This window comes from Aphis gossypii, chromosome 1 (assembly GCF_020184175.1).
Source record: "Aphis gossypii isolate Hap1 chromosome 1, ASM2018417v2, whole genome shotgun sequence".
NCBI lineage: Eukaryota > Metazoa > Arthropoda > Insecta > Hemiptera > Aphididae > Aphis > Aphis gossypii.
The window spans coordinates 530,579-555,328 of record NC_065530.1 but is presented as its reverse complement, the minus strand read 5'-3'; the positions used below and the strand labels follow the sequence as shown (position 1 = coordinate 555,328).

Genomic DNA, 24,750 nt, shown 5'->3' with positions numbered 1-24,750 from the left:
TTTTGGTTTTCATATATTTATTTAATAAACATTAAATATGCTATTTTTCTCCAAAAATTGGAAAATAAAATATATTTAGCATGCATATATCAACCAGTACACAATCATAAATTAACGATCTTCAATGTCTTATGTACGAGACAGTGACGCGATTTTGTGGAACGAAAACAAAACAAATTCCGTTTCAAATAATTTCGCTTATAAAGGAATGACCTAAGGCACTTAATTATCAAAAGCCTAAACTTGTAGCATTTTGCATAACAAAATACAGGTATATTGTAATAATTATAAATAAATAATATATATATATATATATATATATGCATATATACACACACAAACTATACGTATATCATATATATTTATATATATTTATTTATTTTTATATAAAACAAACATAATATTATATTCTTGCACAAATTAAGCCAAACCAGACAAGGGAATGGGGGTGATGATATTGTTACATTATAGATATTTTATATATAAGTATCTATGTATAATGTATATGTAAAAAAAAATGTATATAATAGTAAACATTAAAATATCCTTGGCTTAATACTGATTTTTTAAGTGTTGATATAATTTAGTTAGTGCATTAATAGTATTACAATATAGGTTGGTAATATAATTTAAAATTGGTTATAACCTATTGGACCATATTATGACAATGACTTTTGAAAATTACAAGTATGTATACATTTATTTGTTGTCATACCTACAATATTATTGACTTTTTTCTTTATGTGTAAGTAAACTGCTAAACATATAATTTTACTCCAAATCATATTAATAACTCAGCAATACATATTATTACATCTAATAAATTTTTAATAACTACATCATCAATAAGATAAAAATATTGTTGTTAAATAACAATAATAATAGGCTATTAAAAAAAAAATATATATATATAACATATTTTCTAAATATTTAACAGAATAAAATTGGCCATACATGTATTTTTTTACTATTAATATTAACATAGCCTAGGTACACATCAACTATGCCAGAAGTTATGTTTATTGATGCATAAAGTACAACCAATTTTATTTTGAAATAACTTTTGTAACAATTGTGCACTAAAATCTTTAAAACTATAACGAATATAGCTTGAAAAATCGGCAAGGGTGAATAAAACATTATGACATCACATTTTTTAATTATTAATACATATTTCAAGTAGGTGAACATAGGTAACCCATTTATTTAAGAACAAATTTATGGATATAAAGAAGGGATATTATATTATTAATATGTACTTTTTAAAAATTAAACATTCGCATATCATAAAAAATATCAATGATAATATTGTTTTAGAAAAAATAATGTTTTATAAAAACACTGTATACATTTGGAACACCCTAAACCAATTATTAAATGTTTCATAACAAATTAAATTTCTATAAAATAACACAACAATAATATCCAGGCAGCCTCATTCTATGCGTATTTAAATATCACCCAAACAATTTAAACTAATAATGTTTTGTTTTTATTTTTATATCAACTTTTACATATTAGCTATATATTATTAAAATTAAACTAAATTGTAGTAATATCATTTTTAAGTATAAGCACCAAATTCAGACAGTACCGTTGTTATCGGCTACTATTATTACTATTTGTTATCTTATGTACTACTTATGATAAATTAAACATTAAGTATTCTAAATTATAGTTCCTATTAAATATCCCTAATTTTGATGGTTAATTGGACCATTTAAGAATCTAAATAAAATAATCAATAATTTAGGTATTTTGTGTATATATTAAATGAACTTTGAAATAAGTAGTTGAGCGTTACTGAGATTGCTAATACCTAGTAAATCTCAATACAATTAAGTATTTTTTTTTCATAATACATATTAATGACTTTTAGTGGCACTTTACAACCTCGTTTTCCAGAATATTCATATATATATATATATAAATAATATATATATATTATACTTAAATAACCGTTAATTTGAAAAATCAATGTTGGGAGTAGCGGGGAGAAGTAGTAAATCCAAATTTATTATATTTTCAAATAAAATTGAATTGATCTCTGCAATATACAGTTAATAAGTTATAGCCTATAAGTAATAAACATTACAAAAATAACATTGTTATATTATAATATTGTTGACTATCAATGAAACATTTCATTTCTTTGTATTTAATCAGAGATACCGAACCCATCCATATCCATTTAAACATGCAAATCAAAGATAACAATATTTTTTAATGATTATTATATATATTTAATTGTTATGCAATTTTAAACTTGATTGTTAACGACAAAAATATTTTATTTTAATGATAACGATTAACAAATTTTATAATGAACTTATTAACAAATTACTCCTGAAGAGGAGATCCAAAAAGCAGTCTCATAATTACACCAAATTTCCATGGTTTATAAAAATGAAAGAAAAATTTGCATTATATGAATAATGAAACGACCTAAAAATAATCATTTAAAAAGAATTTAAATGCAAATTTTTCTTTTCTTATAGCATTGAAAACTTAACTTAGAATGAGATATATTAAAAAAGACTATTCAAAGAAGTGATTAATTTGTTAATTTTTAATGTATGCCTGAGGAACTGTACAAAGGGCCTAATTTTCAAGAGGTCAGCCATTGTATATGCATTTCTCATGCCCTGTAAATAGTGTCCTTATCGTATTATTTTTTTTGTACAGGTTAAACCATAAATAATTACAATGTTTATATTGTTTTAAATATAATGACCTTGTCTAAATAATTATTGAGTTAAACAACATATGCCACTGGATATAAGTCCACTTTGTCGTTGATCGTGAGATGAAGAACCAGCAACCCTTGACCCGTCACTACGAGACAGCGCAGGGTAAGGGTTGCCTTGCACGTTTTTTGGACTAGTTGTACTTAAGTGTTCTTCAAAATCGTCGTATTCACTGAGTTCTCCATCATCAGTGCCCGAATCATCTAAACATGGAGTTAACATTAAGCCACCTTGATCATTTAACCATTTTGTCACGGCTTCTGTAATCGGTCCCGGAATTGCTGCATTGATAGGCGATGCCAATTCTAGTTTTCCAACTTCGTCTTGCCTAATTTCGTTCTCCGTATCAGAATTTCCGGTGTTCACCGCCGTCGCAAACGTTTCCTCTTCCACGGATTCACATGAATCAAGTGATTGTGTCTTGGTGAATTGAAATTGAATATTATCTGTTGTAGACCTGGGAGTACATTCTAACGAACAGAATTCTTCTTCTTGTATCCACTCTGTTTCTGGACTAATTGACAATTGAATAATTTCCTCTGAAATGTTTTCTATTTCTGATTTCAATTGCTCTTCTTTGAGTGGTTTTGAAGTTTCTATTTTTTCTTGTTCTGGCTTAGATTTGTTCTTTTTGGCGTTTAATTTTTTTATGATGGCTGGTTCTTTGGCAATTTTTGACGATTTCTTACTTCCTTCATGTTGGTTTTTCGGCAAGTCTTTACTCTTCTTAATAATTGATTCTGTAGTAGTTTTTTCTCGCTGTTTGCTCTTCTTATTTCTACTTTTTTTAGTCGCCGGCTGTCCACTGTTACCAATAACAGCTTGTGGTTTTTCATGTTTATTTTCTGCAGATCCTTTGACCATTACCTCACTGTTTGGAGAGCTAATTCCTGAGTCAGAGTTTTCTGCTGAATAGCTAGGAGCTGGCTCGGCATCCGGTTGGTCATCAGTAATCTCTGATGCTTCAGCTTGTTCTTCTGGTATAACCTGGTAACCGATGGGGGCTAATTGTTCCGCGTATTGTGGTATCGGTTGATAATATGCGGCTATTTGTTCTGGATGATGATGAAGGAGGATCGGTGTTCCGTGCAAAATTTCAAACGGCGGCGGACATTCCATATGGAATGGTGGTGCGCTGTGGGATAACTGGACGGGTATGACATTCACTGGCGTCGAACCACCACTATTGTTTGTTAATACACCCGAATCAGAGGTCTTTTCCGAGTCCAGTACGAGGTCACAACTAGCACCCGATTGACTCTTTTGTTCTTCCGAACTAGAATCTGAATATTCATCAGTTACCTAAAAATAAAATAATTTTTAATAATATTTCATAAATAAATGCATTCAAAATTATTAGTTAATCACTCGTTTAATTATGTAAGTCTTAAAAGATTTATATAAAACAATACAATTAATATTTTATCTTAATATTTTTTAAATTATAATAAATCATCTGAATCTGTATTCAGTAGGTACACTAGCACATAGTAACATTTAGTTCACATTTCACAAATTATAAAACTCTTTTCTTTAAATTATTTTAATTTTGATTAACTGAATAATGTTTAAAAAGAAATATAAATAAATTTATAAGATGGTAATATTTATTGAACAACTGTTCCATAAATTTAAATTAAGTGTTTTATTGTTTTAATTTTAAACAAGGCAAAAGCAATTCATTTTTAAAAGTCTCTGTTAAAAATGTTATTTTTAAATTAAATTTTCAATTAGATTTTTTTATTTAATTTTTAAATGACGTTGTAATATTCATCATATTTATATTATGGTTTAAAATGTAATTAATCGCTATTCGATACCGAATACTGTGATAGACGTTCTCATAGCATAAATAGATTTATTTTTAAACCACATTATTGACCTTTTACCTTTAATTCTTTTGTGTTCGGATAGTGTTAGTGATTGCCAGAGTAACTAATTCCTTTTTTATTTTTTATTTTTGAAATGTCAATTGTGAGTTATTTCCACGCCACTTGTTCCTAGTGGAATGTCAATTTACTTTTATTTTTAAATAATATAATTTAACAGAACATTATAGTTAACATCAAAACGTTCAAAATAGCTTAATGATAAAGCGCAAGGAAAACAATTAACCAAGTTGTACCTATTACATTTGTAAAATAAACCTATATGAATAATACTCGTATAAGTATAGTTTTTACTAAACATTGATCAGATATTCAAATCTAACTAATTTGACACGAATTAGTTTTTGAGTATTTTTAGTAAGTAAGGTTTTGTGTAAAGATACTTACATCTCCTCGCTTTCTACGTTTCTTTTTCTTACGCCGTTTTCCGTTAGTGTAATCACAACTAATTGAAGGCGAAGGAGGAGACTGTGACTGTGGAACTTGAATGCTTACACCTAAAATTAACAAATAACCTATACTATATATCATTTACAATTAAGGTTATTTGAGTTATATTTGTATTATATTCAATGTTTATTTTTTTTAAACTTTTCTCTCTATTATGTTTATTAAATCAGATAGCAAAATATTATATTCATTTAATATACTAAACAGCTTTTGAAGATTTAAAAAATACCCTATTTATGACTTTTAACGAAAATTAAATAGAAATAAATTCAATATTTATACGTAGTATTTGTCTGTCTAACGAAGTAGGTATTTATGTATGTAATAAGGGTATACATCAATTTTAAAATCATTTTTTTTATACCTAACCTCATGAAAACCTATTAATATATAAGATACTGTGCCAAAAATAAATTCTGTTCAGTTAAATAAAATTTAACTATTTAATTTTATTTATTTAATTGTATTTAAGCATATTATTTATATAATATGCAATTATGTGTATACAATAAAAAGGCAACATATTTTATAATAATTAAAATATGTGATTAATATGAGTAATAATAATATATATTAAAACAGAGATTGTAGAATGAAATAATTAGTAAAATTTAGAAATCACAACTAATTCATTTACAACATAAATTAAAAATCATTTATCGCTTTTGAGATTTTCAACTAGTAAATTACTTTTATAAATATGTACGTGTATAAATTCACCTTCCGTTTAGCTAGAAAAAATGCTTGTTATAAAAATAGTTATTTGAAGTTATGCCTTTTGGCTCCATTCCACTACATCATATAGAGTAAAGAACAATAAGACTGGTTAAAAAACACCGTGTTCATTTTATCCGACGTTCATAAATATGAATAAAATAAACTGGGACTAAAACGGGAAAACTTGGCGTCGAGTTCAAACAGGAAATAACGAGAAGAATAGACACGTTGTCTATTTCATGATGTCGGGAGTTGTGATATTGATTGGTAACATTCATCACCTAATAATATTATGGCTGTGTGCTAATCGTCGGGATGTAAGTTATGTACCAGCATATTTTCTGGCTATCGAAGCCAAAGTTAAATTAGACGTATGGAATGTTTGGCAATGACTTGTACGTAATCTAAATGGACATGAACTATAAGTTAATAATATTCAGGTCATAGTCATCGCCGATCGTAGTGTGTTTTGTTGAAAAGTACTTGATAGTATGATTATTTGATTATAACCTAATACCATTTACTTGCTATCAAATTGATAACATCTCACATCTCATCTCAGATAGTTAACACCTGTGTAGACAATTTAGCAGATATCATAAAAATTGGTAATTATAAAATATCCTTCATCAAAGAAGTTTTAATTGTATGTAAATAGTAATGGAATATAATTACTGTAAGCGTATTATGTACTAATAATAATATTAGATTATATCTACGCTTATTATCTGTACCTCTTGTCATTTATTTATTTTTTATTTATGAGACATTTTTTTGACAACAAGTGATAATTATTATTTTCCTGTTTTTGTTACTCACCATTATAATTGTACAAAGGAGCGCCAAACATATAACCTGGGTACATATTGTACGGTTGTGGTGACTGATATAAACTCTGCTGATCGTCCAGACTCGATTCCTGGGCACTAATACTCACTTCTGAACTCTGAGCACTGCCGTTCTGTGATAAATTCAAAATAATCTTAATATTGAACATTAAATAAACATATAGATTAAGGATGATTTTCCAAGAAGGCATATTTTCACCAATAATTAGCCTCGCGTCGACAATATAGATAATAATAATATCACCATTCAAAAGAATTACGATAGCTGGATGTCAAACATTCATAACAAGATTAAAACACAATCGATTTTTACCTGCTGAGCATCGGCAGTCGTTGATTTCTTATGATTTCTGTTATTCGTCTGATACACGGCACCCCCGGATAGCCAGTCGGAATTTGCGTTCGAAGGGTTATACCAGTCGACAGGTTGCATTGGCATTGGCTGATATGACATTGCCGCTAGCATCGGATGTCCGACCGGTGGATAATGACCCGGTGGCGGCCCCATCAACATAGTCACATTACCAGTATACGGATCGTAGATCTCGTATCCACCACCTAAGGGTCCAACAAATATCACATAAGTATTTTATGCTTCGTCGGTCAAGGGAATTTCACATTGTGTTAGAATTAAACCAAATGTAGTATCTAAATAAATACTTATGATTTTTAATTAAGTAAATTACACGAAAAAAACCTTTTTAAATTGTTGACGTTATTATTGTGTACCTACTATTTAATTTTAACCCTGCACTTATTTAGATACTTTATGTAATAGGAAATAGGTATTTATGTAAAAAGCGAACTTTGTTTTACCAACAAAATTAAAATTCTCTAAAATGGTCAGTTTCATTTCTAGTAATATTTTTAAGTCGCGTTACTGTTTATTTATTCGATTTTCTTATATTTATAATATATGTCAGGTTATAAAGTGTAAGTACAATATATCCAGTAATCGATTTGGCAAAATTAAAGTAAAGAGGGACTCCGTTGAGTTTTAAAAAAAAGAGAGCCCCATTTTGTCCTAAAAGCTATTGTGCCGTAAAAGTTATGGCAGGGGTACGCTAAAATTTCTGAAAAATAAATTGGGGTACCCGTCCTCCTGCGCAACCTCCACCCCCCTTCAATTGAATCTATTTACAAATATTTAACTTTGGGTTCTTTAAAATGAATAAATTAACAACAAAAAATACCTAATAAAATAGGTAAACACTTAAAATTGAAAAAACGATAAATAATAGACATCAGTACGTCTCGGATTGAATGAGCTTTAAGTGTTAAAAAAAGAAGAACATTATTAATCACATTTATTCGTTGATGGATCACATTTTACAGTTTATAATCATTACATACCATTAAGAATGTATATCGCAGATGGGTCAACATATTCACCATGAGCACACAACTCATCCAAGGGGTTGATGTCAATTGGAACACCATCTAAAACACATAGTTATACTTATATCAATTACAAATTTATTCTGTGAAATTATAATTTTGATTTAATGTTACTGACCTTCATTTTCATTTAAAGGTTCAGTAATAACTGGTACACTATTATGCTTACGTCTTCCCAAGTAACCTTTTTTGAACAATACATCTTGCCTAGGAGTTGTGATCTTCGTATATTCATCTATAGAAATAAAAATTGAGTTATATTTTAGCCATAATATAGTATAATATAATGAATTTATTTATTAAACAATAAGTTTAATTAAACTGTAAATCAGCGGTTCTCGAATTGTGCTCCATGGAGCCCTAGGGCTCCGCGAGACTAATTTAACGGCTACGTGGGCACATCTGATTTAAGTACATAAATTATTACTCGTCAAATTGTTACAAGTTAAATTTATAGTGTATAAAGTTTGTATATTAGCAATGTATTGGTCCATAATATTGTTTGAGTTGTAAAATTGGTATTTCAAGTTTTTAAGGCTCCGTGAATTTTTTTAGCATATCAAGGGTTCCGCGAAAAAAAGTTTGAGAATCGCTGCTGTAAACTATATATTATAAAGCTAAACGATGAAAATAATTTAACCATAATTTATTTTACTTAAACTTTATTTTATAAATTTTAAACCATGAGCATTGCACATTCGTATATAAAATATAGGTAAAACTAACGAATAAATATGTGAATGTAAGTTATGTAATAATGCATGAATGTTTTAATTTAATGGACAAATATTATTGTTTGAGAATCATAATCTATTTTTTTTTTTATTCTAAATAAATTATAGTTATAATCAATACATTTTATAAAAAAAATATTTAGATTATATTTTTTTGGAGATCGACTAATAGTTAAACATAATCATGACTTAAAATACTGTTTGAAATATTTTTATATGTAGTTTGTCATCTTTCACTTATATGATCTATAAATATATTGAAGATAAAAAAAATAATGTTGATAATATTACGCACATGCATTTGAAACAGTAGAATCAATAAGGGACTAGGTCATTGTCCTTAAGTGCCCTGTGTACCACACCATTACCCGCAAAAATATATAAGAGCGAAATCGTGTATCATTAAAATCATTCAATGAAAATTTAATGGATATCAACTCGCTAAGAAATATAATATTATTATATAATAATATACTATAACCGTCATATTTAGCTCGTAAATATATAATGATTTTAGTTGTTTCATCTGATTTTTTTTTTCAAAAACTTTACAAGTGAATCTCGGTTTACTAAATTGTTGATAGATTTTTTAATAATATTTTAAGTGTTTATGAAACAAACAGTGTTTCAGATTTTTTGAAATATTTAGAATATAATATTATTATTACATTATGTATTACATTACAAATGTTTAAGTCAATATTAGTAGAACATTGGCTCTTTTACAAATATATGTGAACAGTTTTCCGGCGATTACAAATTTAAAAAAATATATATGGTATTATAATAATCATTTGGAAATCGTATTTATTTATTTTATTATTTGATCATAAAATTTCAATTATTTATTTATGCGCGTGAAACAATACATACAGCATATTTTATATTTTGTCAGATTAAAAAGTGCATTACACTGGAATTATTATTTAATAGTTAGAAAAAAAAATACTTATAACTACATATTATGTGAATTGAATTTGAAAAATAAAAAAATTTTTATTCATTTTTGTGGCAATTAAGACTGTTTCCCATTTAAAATTAGTTTGAATAATTTAAATTTTAGAAAATATTTAATTTCTCATTATTATGAACATGAAATTATCTTGAAATTGTTGAAATAAACTATCAATAATATATTATATATTTTAGTTTTCAATGATTTGATGAAAAGAAACTATTATTTAATATAATGTGATCATAAATTATTATTAAAAATTCATCTCTGTAATATATGATGGTATCTTGATTTTTTTGATATCACCAGTTTGATTGTCTAAGTGTACAAAATTAACCAATTTTTCATAACTTTCAATAATCACTTCCGTGCACTTCTTATCACAGTATTCGAAACTTGGAATACTGTTGTAGGATTATAATATAGCTCTATACTTTTTTTTAGAAAACACAAAGCCTCTCAAATAGAATAAGAACTAGTCAAATAAATACATTTTAAATGGTAAATAACAAAAAGTTCTCATTTTAAAGCGGACACCCAGTACAAACTATATATTTTCTAGGAATAGTTACTCCTGAGAAAGTTCAAAGAATTGTGGTATAAGTTATTCATGCGTTCCCTGAAGCAATCACATAGACAGAATCAATGGATTTTTAATAACTAAACAGTAAACACTAATAACGAATCTAAAATTATATTAATATATTATACTAAAAATGTACTATTTTATTTATTTTATCTTTGGTATGTTAACTAATTTACTCAATTCTATCATTCATAATATTATATTATATTAAAATACTGTTATATTATATATATTAAATTATACATTCTGTAGTAAATTACTTACAAAGTGATGAATTTAAATACTTAATGACGCCTAGCAACTGCTATATACTATTTATATTTTAGTTATTATTTTTTTTTGTTCTGTTTTATAAAATTAATAAATTATCACTTCCAAATTATATTTTTTTTTCTGTACGTTTGAAATGTTCACCCATTTAAATGTAATTCCATAATATTATGTTCTTATTTAAAGTTATATAATTTAACATTATGACCACCTATTCTACATAACATGGTAATAAATATAACTTTGAATTTCTTTTATTAATATCTTTTGAAAAAAAATATAAATTTTCTTGATATAATATTTAAGATTCTAAAATAATCATTACATAATACAAAATCAAAAGACCGCAGTTCATAATATATAAATTGTATGTGTGCAGTATAATTTGTTTAATGCCGTCATTAAATTATCTAACACATTACATTTTCATACCTATGAAACATGTTATTAACTCAATAATGATCTTTCATATTTCATATGAAAAAAATTGGCTTGAGTATCTAATTAAAATAGGCGTTTTCGCCAAGCATTTTTACATGAACTAATACGCCTTTGGTTTTCAGCGTTTATTTATTTCATACAAATAAATCTTACATAATTACAAGGATATCAAAACGAATAATGTATAATTTTAAAATATAAAATTTACGGTAAAAACTTAATTTTTTTAGTAATTGTATTTACAATTAAATGAAAATATTTTATCAACAGTTTATAAATACTCTCTGGGTTGTAAAATATGCTATAAATTCCTTTCTCTACATTTGTTTCCCAAAGTAAAAATAAAATATATTATTTAATAAATATGTTGTCACCTACTTACCTACCTCCTACTAACAAAATATTATGTATATTATAATAATTATGATTTTACTGTTTTAAATTCCAAGTAAAGCAATTAATATATTGATATTTCTATGAGTTTTTTGTAATTTTTTCTGTGAAAAATATTTTTGGTTGGAGTTCTAAATGATTTTTAATTAGATGAATATTGTTTTGAGACCGAGTCTAGTTTATACTTACTAGTTACTACCTACATAAGACATTTCAGTATTGATGAAGTCATTTATCGATGTTCAATAGTTTTCACGAGCGCAAAGAAAACAATACAAAAAATAATTTAAGAAATTTAAGCAAATGTTATTTTAACCAAGCTCAACTTAACAGTTGAAAAAATAATAACGTTAAAAATAAAAACTATTTAATATTATTTTTTAATGACTTCAAATTATACAACAAAAAAATAATATTTTAAAAAACTTTTTATGTTATTGAAATAACGAGTGTCTCCCGTTAAGAGAAAACAGCTCTAGCTATAAACGAGTTGTAAATAATTTATCTACCTAGGTATATGATTATATCTTCATTTTGTACGTACGCATTTCCGAGACTTATAGTCACATTGACCGTTATCAGTGAGAGCTTTTTTTTGTCCGCTATAATGGGTGGTTGACTATTTACTTTATTCGTTAATTCATAAGACAAAAATCCGGTACAAGCTCAACTTAACATAGTGTATAGCAGCGGTTCTCAAACTGTGGTAAGCGTACCACTAGTGGTACGTGAAAGACTACATGGTGGTACGCGTAAGGCCACGTGGCGGTAGAACGGAAAATTAAAAATAAATATTCGATTCTGATCTCATTGAAAATTTGTTATTTAATTCATATTTTATTTTAAAAAACTAATGAATAAAAATAATTATGTTGCAATATTTTACTGCCATATTATTTAAAATAAATGTATTTAACTAAAAAGTAAAGTATTTAAATTGTACAATTTGTATTTTTAGTCATTAGTGGTACGTGACTGATTAATAATACACCTAAGTGGTACGCAAAAAAAAAATTTTGAGAACCTTTGGTGTATAGTGTATACACTTCACTTTTGTAATTTTATTAGTTATCAATTATTATTGTTACACGATCCTACGAACAATGTCTATGTAATATATTACGTATAATATTGTTATTATTAATTCGTACTTAGTACTGGAGTACCTATTAATTAGTATACATATGCGTTATTAAATTGTCTTAGGATCCAGCATTTTTAACTTCACAGTTCATCATTATTATTCTTCCTATAAAAAAATCATAATCATTCTATTCATAAACATTTAAATTATTTTTTTTATTTTTAAATAAAAGTAGTAAATAAGATTATCGTATGAATTAATGTGAAAATATCTATTATTCATTAATCATTAATGAAATTTATAATGAAATAAAATTTTTCATATCAAATGATTTAATATTATAACAATGTATACAACTACCTATATTGATGTTTAACTACTAATAAATTATATTATACTCATGTGCCTAATTTTTTTTTTTATTTATTCAAATTTAGTAACTGTTACTATATTAGACCTATAAATAAGAAAACATAGTTACATACAGAAGACGCTTAAAACTCGAAGTCTTAAAACAAAATGTCACAATAAGTCGTTTATTTGCAAATATTAAACATTATAGTATTATTTTAAAACCATCATACTTATACATAATAGACATGTATGGATTTTTTCAGTGAAATAACATCATAATAATTATTGTTTTTATGTGTGTTCAGATCGGAGAAGAGGATAGGTGCCTGGTTCATATAAATTAAAATCTACTTTTTAATTTTTTTGGTTTATTTCACTTACCCTCATTAAATGTTACAGTTGAAGATTCCACGTGATGATTTTGTGGACTAATATTTGTTGAATGATTTCGGTTTGGTAACTGATGCTGTTGGTACGTTTGGTGTTGAGCATGATGATTTCGTCGACCTGCCGCTGCGGCAAAATTCGCTGGTTTTGAGTCCGTCGCGTGACGGACGGAAGACTGTTCAATAGCCGCATATGGCTTGTCCGCTGAAACAACATTATATAATATTATATTTAAGTATTCTTATTATTTACGATTAACTATAAATCATAATAATATGCTTTAATTATTGTTATTTTTATAATTATAAACATTGTTATAATATTATTGTATTGTAAGTATTGCATGTCTTTTTTATTTTTTATTGGTATATATATAAAAAAAATTAAGGTAGAGTTGAAACCCAAATAGATGCGATAAAAAATATATTCCTTTTCACCACACAATTTCCCGAAGGCAGAAATAGGGTCTATTTTATACATAATCTATGTCCTGTGGACATAAATTATTTACAATATTATACAAAAACCACGAGTAAATCGAGTAAGTAATTTCCGAGATCGTCTCAAAAACGAGAGAACATATTTTTAAAATATAAAAGGTAATAAATATATGGAACAATTCTATTAAAAAACCCACATTAAATGATGCATCTAACATCTCAACAAATGTTAAAACACATTTATTTTATTATCCATGAACCTGAAGCCTATACCTATGGTATATTTAACTACTGAATTTTAACTAACTTTTTTTTCAATATATTTGTAACGTTGTCTGTTCGTTTGTACTTCGTAACTCAAACGTTTTTTTTAAAAATAGCGACGGTGCGATGTTAACCGTTAAATGATCCGTTTGTAACAGAGACAATGCTGACTATTCCTTGTGTAGTTCATGACTATAATTAGTAGTACTTAAAGTAGGTACTCTTTACATTTGCATGTAAAATATTTAACAATACCGGATATAATATATACAGTACTATAACAATAAGTATAGTATTTCATTAAAATATACAGTAAACACAATAGCCTTAAAAGGTAAGTTCTAAAATTTTGAAATTAGAAAAAAAATATTAATTGCATTTAGAATATTTATTTGGTGTACGCTAGAAAACAAACATGATTTTTTACATTAAGTGTTATACAAATATTAATTAGATAAAGGTCCACGATTAAAACAGCTAGAGAGGGTTAGCAGCTATATCATAATATAATGGCAAAGGTGTTCTTTTTTATCATTACTCGACACCAGGTTCAAGTTTAAAAGAAAGTTATCGTTAATAAATGTTCACGGATGATTATAAATGTATACACTTAAATTATTGATGTATAATTTATGAGAACTCTTTGGCAACTTCTAAACCATATACACTGTAGCGTTTGAAGACAAACATATAAATAGCCAGTTCAAATGGTTATTCGGCCCGTGTGATAGACTTATTTTTAGTGTTGCTCAAGTAGATTTACATTTAAATATGAAAAATAGTAAATTTCTGTTATTCATTATTTTGAACAATGCATGTCTGCAATACTGGTCTAAATTCATAAGCTCGTTATCTGTGACAAATTTTATAACAAAAGTAACTGGAATAGGTACTTATAATTTGTACTACATAAGTTATTTTATAAAATAATAAGTACCTATGACACATGAGAATATTTTTTATATCTATTAGCTACGTGTAACGACACATTTTAAAAATTCTACAAACATATTTTGAATAGGTAATATTAATATATTATGTTCATTTTAAATCATAAAATTTTTATCTGAAACCCAGCTTTAAATATGTGAATTAAAATTTTCTCAAAATTATATTCAGTCATATATCTGAGATAATAACACATCTTAACGTAATAAATAAATCAGCTATGTATATAGTATATCTTAAAATATTTCAAATATAATCTACGGGTATGTTCCTAGCGGATAAGCGTCAAAGGATGTTTTTATAATTATTTAATCTCATTAAATAATTATATTTTGTAAAAGGATCATATTTATTTTTTATTTATATTCATATTATATTAATTTATAATATATTTTTTATTAAAATTTTAAATACACCCATAAAAAGAAAAAACTATATTGACTTATTTTAAAATATATCTTATTATTTTATATAAAGTTTTTCTTCTGTGAATAACTATTTAACCATAAAATATAAATAAAATAATTAATCAGTGACATTGAAAATTAGTTATTAATTATTATACTACTGAACAAATCGAGTTTGAGATTACGTATTATGGGTCACCTTGATCGTCTTCAATAAGGTCGTCTGTCAAAAAGTCTAACAGCATTTTTGTAGAAATATTGTATTCAACTGGAAAAATTCGACAGGTCTTTAAAATATCTCCAGAATAAAAACAATATCAATTTTATTTTGAATCTATTCAAATTTTAATTCAAAAAAATAACAAGGACGAAGAAGTTTTAATTTATGTTTAATAATAATGACAACGCAGTTCCATTCCTTCCCCCTATATTAAAATCTATGATGTAATAATGAATAAATCATTGATACCTATTTAAAAATTGTATTTCATACTTATTAGTTATTACTTATAATATGATTTATACTATTGTTTATTTTAAATAAATAATAATTTTAATATATATATTATTAAAAAATTTACATTTTCGTATTTTATACCATTTTAATGTATAATAGAAGATCAGGTGTTAATATTTTACATTTTGAAAATTGAATAATAATGTTTGTTTGTTTTAATTCATTAATATTCTTATTTATATATAATATTACAGTAGTATAAAATATTATTAAAAACATAAGCTACACAAGTACATTATTTATTGATTTTATAAAATGTATTTGATTCATTTTTGTCGCATTCCATTCAGTTACCATAGAGTTATGACTTATGAATGACATTAAATTGTTCGAACATATTAGAATAATACATACCTATTACCTACTTAACAAATTATATGCTTACATTACATCTAAAACCAAAATTTTGAACGTTTAGGTTATCTTATGTTTTTAATTGCTGAAAATACTAAAATTAATAATAATATACGTATATTATATATTATTTATATACGTATAATTATGAAATATTTATTAGTTCTTTTTACAAAGGATTAATAGTATATGGTTAAATTGGTGATACGCATTTTTTAGTTAGGGTCCAGATATATAATAATTAACAAGCTGTAATTAATTAATTTTATCTATTTTGAAATTTGATAAGTATTTTATACTGTAATGTTTAAAACTTGGTTTTTTATAGTTTTCCATTTATTCATAATTTGTTAGTTAATAACTCCCAAAAATCAAAATTACTTGGTGCATTAATATCAAACGGTTTATTCCACACTATTTATATAAATCAAAATTTTTAAATAAATTAATGGTAATTAATGGAAAAAATATAACTTAATTTTTTGAACGACAAAGAAGTATAACATATAACCTATTTTTAACATATCAGGTAATTTTAACTACCCCTCAGAGTTCCAGAAAAGCTGTTATTATGTGACAATTCTTTATTCAGACCAATTTACTGAATAAAATGATTTACAATGTTTATAAAATCAGAGATTAAAATTTCTGGTTTCTGTTTTTGATCACAAAGTTATTTTTATTATTTTTTTTTCAGATTTATCACTTATTTAGAAATACATCATAACACAAAATCAGTGTATTTATATTAAATATTTGATTATTTGCCTGGTAAAATAAATAAATAATAAAAATAAAATAATAAAATAATAATAATAAATTTAATCATTTAAGTTGTTTTTAGTTTTATACTTTTTCTGATAATTAAGACAAACCACAATAAAATTAATTGTTTTGTTAGCCTACATCGATATTAAACTATTTAAATTTCTACTAATATCTTATATTATATACAGTATACACTTTAAGTAGGTTATTTACTTATCATAATCAGTTCATAGAAATACACAAGTCAATGATTAAAATAAATTTAACAATTACATTTTTTTAATAAAATATTTGCTATCTGATTTCTTAAAACCATATCGAATAGTAATAAAAAAACAACGAAATATTATGTGTCTTATTCCAAAATGTGCATCATGAGTTTTAAATGTACCTACATAATATTATCTGTCGATAATCGATATTAATTTATGATTACCTTAAAATAGTGGTAAACTATGCTCTGTAGTTAAATCCAGTAACCAAGTAATATAATGGTATATGATATCTATCATACGATTATGTATTACCAGTAATGTAATAGTTTTTATTAAAAGTATGTATAGGAACTATAATTTAATGAAAACTTATTTAATCAACTATTTAAATATATTTTCCAGTAAGTATTCAAATACAAATACAATTTAAAATGTATTTAACATACTCGTGTTTTCAATTACTTAAAATTGCATTATTTTGTTGCTGCATATTAGTTCCTTTATTTTTTTAAGAGAAATAAAAAAAACTAGAATTATTTATTTAATAAAAATTACAAAAATATTTTTTTACAGATTATACCTAAATACTTAAACTTTTTAGTTATTGCTATTATAGATATAATTATTTTACAATAATCGTCAGCACGTAGTATTGTCTTTCTAGGTTTTATATTTAGGGAATTGCATATGCGTTTATAAATTAATAATTAAATATTTTTTTTTAAATATTATTTAATTGAAATATAAAATATAAAATTCCTAAAACGCATTTAAACACTACAAATATAATATAAACCTAACAAGAGATGTAATATTGTCTTTTATTTATTTTGATTGTACAAATATGGTTAGATAGACTTGGTGTATTCATCAAAAATATATAAATAGAAGGTATATTTATATATTATAATATAACACAGTCCTTTTGGGACCACGTGGCTTTTGCGTGGTTGGTATTTAAAAAATATAGATCCACATTTCTTAATAATGTAAGGGTTATATAGCTTCTATGTATTGTTCTGTGTATAATATAAGATTTAAATTTGCGGGGGCAACGCATTTTCAAATTTATGTAACAACCCTTATTTGTGTTGTATTTTATCGATTGTTCCAGCTACAACCATAGAAATACCTAAACAAATATAGTTTATTTTTAATAAATACATTGGCACGCTATGCTTTATAGTCTATGTGGTTATAGGGTTAGGTACCGATCATAATAACATTATGTACGTATTACATAGTTGATAGTATTGTACGATCAAAATGGTTCATATTTTTCTTTTTTTTCTTTGATTGTTAAATTATTTCACGTCGACAGTTTTAGCTACCATTTTTTTAATTAAGAATAGATAACTGAAATTATTACAAAAAACTCACTAACAACAGATTTAGCAAAAAAAAAAAAAAAATGTCTAATACGAGTATTGGAAACGTTAAAAATACAACACGATTTTTTATCGATTTAACGTGTTTAACAAATACGATTAATAGTAAATTATACATATATTGTATATTCTTTTGATGGGTATGTATAAGAACCTCTTTTGGTACTCACATCGGGTATACAATATAATATGTCTGTGTAATACACGTGGGTTTGGTAGCGAAAAAAATATCCAGTCAGAAATGTATTAAATACTATATAAACATATATTTTATAAATTATAACAATAATGGCAAATAATAGTGCAATAATAGTGATAAAATCTTAGTTTTAATATAATAATAATACGTGAATATGGCGAGTACTTGGAATTAATTTAATTTGTTTACAAGGGATACCTATTTCAAATATACTCATAAATATTATAAGACGCAGCTGAGTTTTGCTGCACACAACACAGATGTGTATAATATAATGGTGTAATCGTTTTTTTCACCATAGTCATTATTTTTTTTTCCTTGTGAATGCTGCGTTCACGTCAATGACGATCATCAAGTGTACACGAATAGTTTTTTTTCAACTCATTTATACACGTGCAGATGTGCAGTACAATATTGTATATCTGTATAATTTGGTGGTTATGTATCGGACATCTGTATGTCGTGTCATGTTGTAGTCGTGGATGGGCCAACTCACGGATAGCCATCATCGTGGGGATGGTCTTCTAAACACATTTTACATTTATGACAATACAATATATCCTTCTTGTAAAAACAAATTATTTATTACCACTATTATTATTATTATGTATTGAATAAATGTTAGTTAAATATAAAAATTTTCGTTGCCCTTATTCGGTCCTAGTAGATTTTCTGATAATTCGTAAAATAGTCAAAATAGTATGATGTGACTTTACACGTAATAATTCGTTTGAGCAGAATAGAAAATTAATTACGCTTTGCGCAGTAAAAAATAAAAATGATATGATGTAACGGCATTAAATATTATGAAGCAGTGAAGCACAGTGGTCGTATGTTCGAAACATGTGAAGTGGAAATAATGGTTTATCCAAATGGCTGCTCACAGAAGGACAATAATCGAAATATCATCACATAGTGATCACAGATATTAACCATACCTACTATAATAAATCACGATATACTGCTTTCATAGTTTTTTTTTTTTAATAAATGGCTATGCTCACGTAGATATTACGTGATATTCGGAGACAACAGAAAATTTTGTGTAAATAATATGTATTATAATTAGACAAAATAAAATGTGTTGGTTCGCTTAACGCCGTAACAGACACATTTTTAAATAGTATATATCTTTTTGAAATCAAAGTTCTATTTTTTTAAACATAATATTATAAATACTAATAATCATAGTTGCGCAGGTCGAGAAGAATTCTGACGGACAGTCGTAAATTAAAATGAATAAAAACAGTAAACACAGCCGTCGGGGTATGTGCCATAAGAATAATATTATTATTGCACATGATTACGTGAACAACGCATAATCGATTTATTCTGGCTACCGGTACAACTGCGATGACAACGGATTTACGTAACGCAGACGTCTAGACAGCTGTGTACGACGAATTGATGTGTGTGAATGTAATAACTAATAATGCATTATTAAACATTTGTATAATATATTTTATTACGGGTTATACGCTTCGAGTATAGGTTTATTATAATAATGTGTGCAGAGTTCGCATATTTGTAAAGAAATATATTTGATATTAGTTTATGTCGTTTAAAGGTTTTTTTCGTTACGTACCATGTAGCGGCTATATTACGGAAATAGTGAGTGCTTAGAAAGTTTCACGTAGACTATCCATAGATTAAAGACTATTATATCGAGTCTAGTAATAATAAAAATTTATCTGGAGAGATTATTTTTTTTTATTTTTACATATGGTAGAATACATGAAAAAAAAATCGCAAATTAATGGAGATAATGATTACAACACACCCGTTTTTAACAAAATCGGTTTTTTATTTAATTGTAATTTTAAATTTGTAACAGTGTAGATATTTTAAATTCTCATCAATCATTTTATTTTTATACTTATCATATAAAACGTGAAATTATTTTCGACAATTTAATGATGTAAATATTCTTATTTTTTTCAAAACAATCTGCAGTATCTACGTCAGCATATATATTATAGTATCTATTTTCTCGATTTTACTATAAATAAAACTCGATACGATGATGTTTATATACTAAACCAATATTTATTTTGTTAAAAACCTAATACAATTTTTCAAACTACATGATTATTCAAAATTAATCATCTGATGTTTTACAACAGACTTTCTAAGTAACCTGATCTTACGGTATGTACCTTCTTCTTTTGAGAATATTTTAAAGATATATTGTGTGTATCATCCGTAGAGGAGATATAAACTAGCTGAATCAATTACAAAATATGGAATATAAAAATGAAATGCAATTATGGTAATACTATTTATATATGGAATGAATTTGAATTATTCCAGATAAATGTTGGTGGGACCAAGAGAAGCTATAACATAACATATTTTATAAGTACCAACTTACGTAAAATACCAATTAACCAACAATTCGAGAATCGAATAGTATAGAGCTTTAATCGAATATTACCTATAATATTAATCGTGCATATTTATAACATTATGCACTTAAAAAATAAATAGTTTTAATATTTGATGTAACATCAATGATGTTATTTTATGAATAAATTAAAAATATTGGCAAGATCTAAAAAATATTTTTATGATATGATATTTATATTGATGTATGAAAAATTTTGCCGTCAAATACTGATAGGTAATATAATAATTCCAATTGATAATGGTTTTGATGGAAACTTCCTGCACAAGTAAATTTGAAACTATGGTCTGCCCTAGATAACGGAAACTACAATAAGTCACACCGACACATGGTATTCTCGCAAGCTGGTAACTGTTTTCTCCGCGTTTATCTGATAAATATTCTATCGATTAAATCCTGTTTGCGTTTTCGTTCTCTAGTTTACATAAATTAAATAATATTGGTGTGATGTGTCAAAATAGCGCTGGCAAAGTAAGTCTCTATACTCTGATGTATGATTTAATATTTTCGAGCTTTTATTATTAACTTCAGATTCATAGATATGATTTATTAGTTTTTAAATAATTACGTATAAGGAAGATGAAACGAGTATCATACTATCATACGATATAATTTACTTTTTTGTAGGATAAATATTATGTTGTGTTAACTAATCTTACCACTCATAGAACAAATTTAGAATTAATCATTCAATTTTCAATAATGTTACGGCAATTTATAGTGTAATATTTATAAATATTAACTAAATTGCAGACTATTGCACATTATTTTTCACTCCTTACTATAGTTTTCTATTAATATGAATCCTAAATATATACCAAGTAATTCGTAAGTACCTATATTTTTCTGTACTTTAATATTATATTATTGTAGCCAACAACGGTACACAATTTTATAATAGAAATTGAATTTGACTGGATGAAAAATAAAGTATCACGTTACAGTTGGCGCAAAAAAACAAAATGTTTACAGCGAACTTAACGCCAAAATTTCGTCTATATTATCGCCCACTTAGACATCCCGTGTCTATACCATACAATGGACGATTTTACGGAGATAAAAAAATAAATAAATATCCTTTTGCTATTTTCTTCAAGACTGGATTTAAAATTACCTCCACTATAATCTCCATCTATTGAATATGTATAATATTATTTATCACGTGTTTGTATTTAGATGTAATTACTGTTTCAGTAATATAAATTTTAATATATTTTATCGATTTAATGACGCAGTATAACCTTGACTATAATTCATCTTGTTATTATCATTTACATTTCATTTAGGCTCATAAAATATAATATACAAAATGAGCTTGTGAATCATTTAAAATTTTAATTTTAAGTACCCATTACCTACTGGATGTCAATGGTGCAACTATTGCGGGTTTGGGTGTAACCCTTTTCTAGATGGATTTTTAAACTTAAATTATCGATTAAGTGAAATATCGGAAATTTTATCGGATAATGAACGTTATTGTATATATATATTTAACAAATGTTTGAGTTATATTTCTTTTTTTAATCAAAATATTAAAAATCCAGCAAGAAAACAAAAATAACATTGTTAACTTTAAATATTGTATAATAGGTAAACAAAAAAATAATTAAAAATAATGATAAACTTAAAATTAAATATTTTGTATTTTTTTATAATTTAACGTCAAAATAATATAAATTATAATGTTTTATCATACAACTGTATAAGCCTAAAGGAAATAAAATCGATTATTTTTAAAAATTCCGATGTAATATGCAATTTTGTATATGCTTAAGTGCGTGTGTATGGGTGAGTAGTAAGTGATTGTACGACAACCATGATTTTAAAATGATAGGACGTAACCATGTGTTACCATTTTATTGTCGACAAGTAATACTTTTCATTAAAAATCATAAACCTTTTGTCTCTTGTGAATATTAAATTGAAATAATGAGTTAATCGATTTTAAGTTTTTTTTAATCTTATCTTTTTTTCTTATTTATTTCTTAAAAAAATGTATGTTAGAATTTTCTTTTCTGTTTAATGACATTTACTTCCATTTCTTCTTATTTTTTTTTATAAATAATATAGTTTTAAATTAATTATTTAATAATTTGTCAATCGTCTTATTTATAATCATATATTTCAATGTTCTGTTGTTATATAATTGAAAGTATAGGAAAACATAGTCTATAGTATATACCATTTTATAAGTTAGTCTTATTTCTCAAAGATAAAACAATTTGTATGTAGGTATAAAAAAGTGATTTAATCCTTTTTACACTGTTGAGCTGTTAAATAATTTTGAATGATTTTTGTTTCACTACTTTATGTAAAACTATATGATATACTTCTTGAAATTATTATTTTTCATAAGCATAACTCATAGCACAACATAATTGACATGTGTTCATTAATATCTTACATTAAAATATGTTTTTTGTTGAAATTTTAACATAAATATTGTTATTTTACTAGAAGAATTAAAATATTAAACATAAGGACATTGAGACAATATTAAACATTATTATATTATCATAAATAAAAAAATATTGTAATACAAATATATATTTATATAATATAGTATTTATAACTATAGTAGATGCACTAAAAGTATTGGAGTAGAAATAAACAACTTTAAATATCTTGTACCTATAAATTATAAACGAATTATTTCCCAAGTTATTATTTTAAAATAAAACCAATAGCTTAATATATATATATAAACTGGAAAATTGTTAATATCACGTGGATCCAATCGAGCTAAATGTGACGTAAATTTTGCAACCTAATGTGTAACGCATGTCCTTCAGTTCTCTTCACAGTTATTATATAAATTGATATTATTTTAATAACATGTGATTCCCATTGGATCAATATTCAATATACCAGACAATCAAGAACACTTTATACAATCTATTATTATTTATCAGAATTCAAATCATTTAACTATTAATACTATCATATATCGTATACATTATATTAAATTATTATAAGTACCAGAAAAGATTAATAATTGTGTGAATCTTGACTTAAGAATGAGTTATAAATACAATATATCATATGTTACCGATAATCCTTTGAGTAACACTTGAATTTTATCTTAGTAAAAAGATTATAACAATACATTATACATTACGAACATACAATACAACATGTTTTGTAAATGAACAGAACATAACATATAACATGTGTTTTGGAAAACTATAATATTTATCAGATATATAAGTATTTACATTTGAAATACATAATTATATTCATAAATATAATTGTTAGCTATTTTTTGACATGTTTAAAATGAATGTATATTTTATAAAAATAATAAATTTACTAAATATTTCCAATTTCCCTTTTGTGAAAGATAAATTCATTAAAATACGTAGGTAATAAGTGTTTCTGCACTTGGCGTTGTTTCAAATATTATTATACTACAATCTGTTTTTGAAACACTTGGATCTAAATCAGATCGTATATTAATATAAAAAAGAAGGATTTTTGTATCAATATAATTTATACTTAATCGTGACGAAAGATTGATTGAAATTATACATTATTGGCACATCACACATAAATTAAACAAAATAATCTTATTTTATTTGCATTTTAATGTACAA

General features: G+C 25.4%; 1 protein-coding gene across 1 annotated transcript in view; it reads right to left on the bottom strand.

The window, feature by feature from the left end:
- LOC114120746 (uncharacterized) overlaps window positions 1-24,750 on the bottom strand; it is a 36,774-nt gene continuing 12,024 nt past the window's right edge. The window contains exons 2-8 of the mRNA XM_027982760.2: window positions 13,248-13,457; window positions 8,168-8,284; window positions 8,005-8,091; window positions 6,965-7,209; window positions 6,623-6,764; window positions 5,024-5,133; window positions 1-4,049 (exon numbers count right to left, since the gene is read on the bottom strand). Of these exons, the coding sequence (XP_027838561.2) occupies window positions 2,748-4,049; window positions 5,024-5,133; window positions 6,623-6,764; window positions 6,965-7,209; window positions 8,005-8,091; window positions 8,168-8,284; window positions 13,248-13,457 (2,213 nt within the window). The 3' untranslated portion in view covers window positions 1-2,747. The remainder of the gene's footprint in view (window positions 4,050-5,023; window positions 5,134-6,622; window positions 6,765-6,964; window positions 7,210-8,004; window positions 8,092-8,167; window positions 8,285-13,247; window positions 13,458-24,750) is intronic.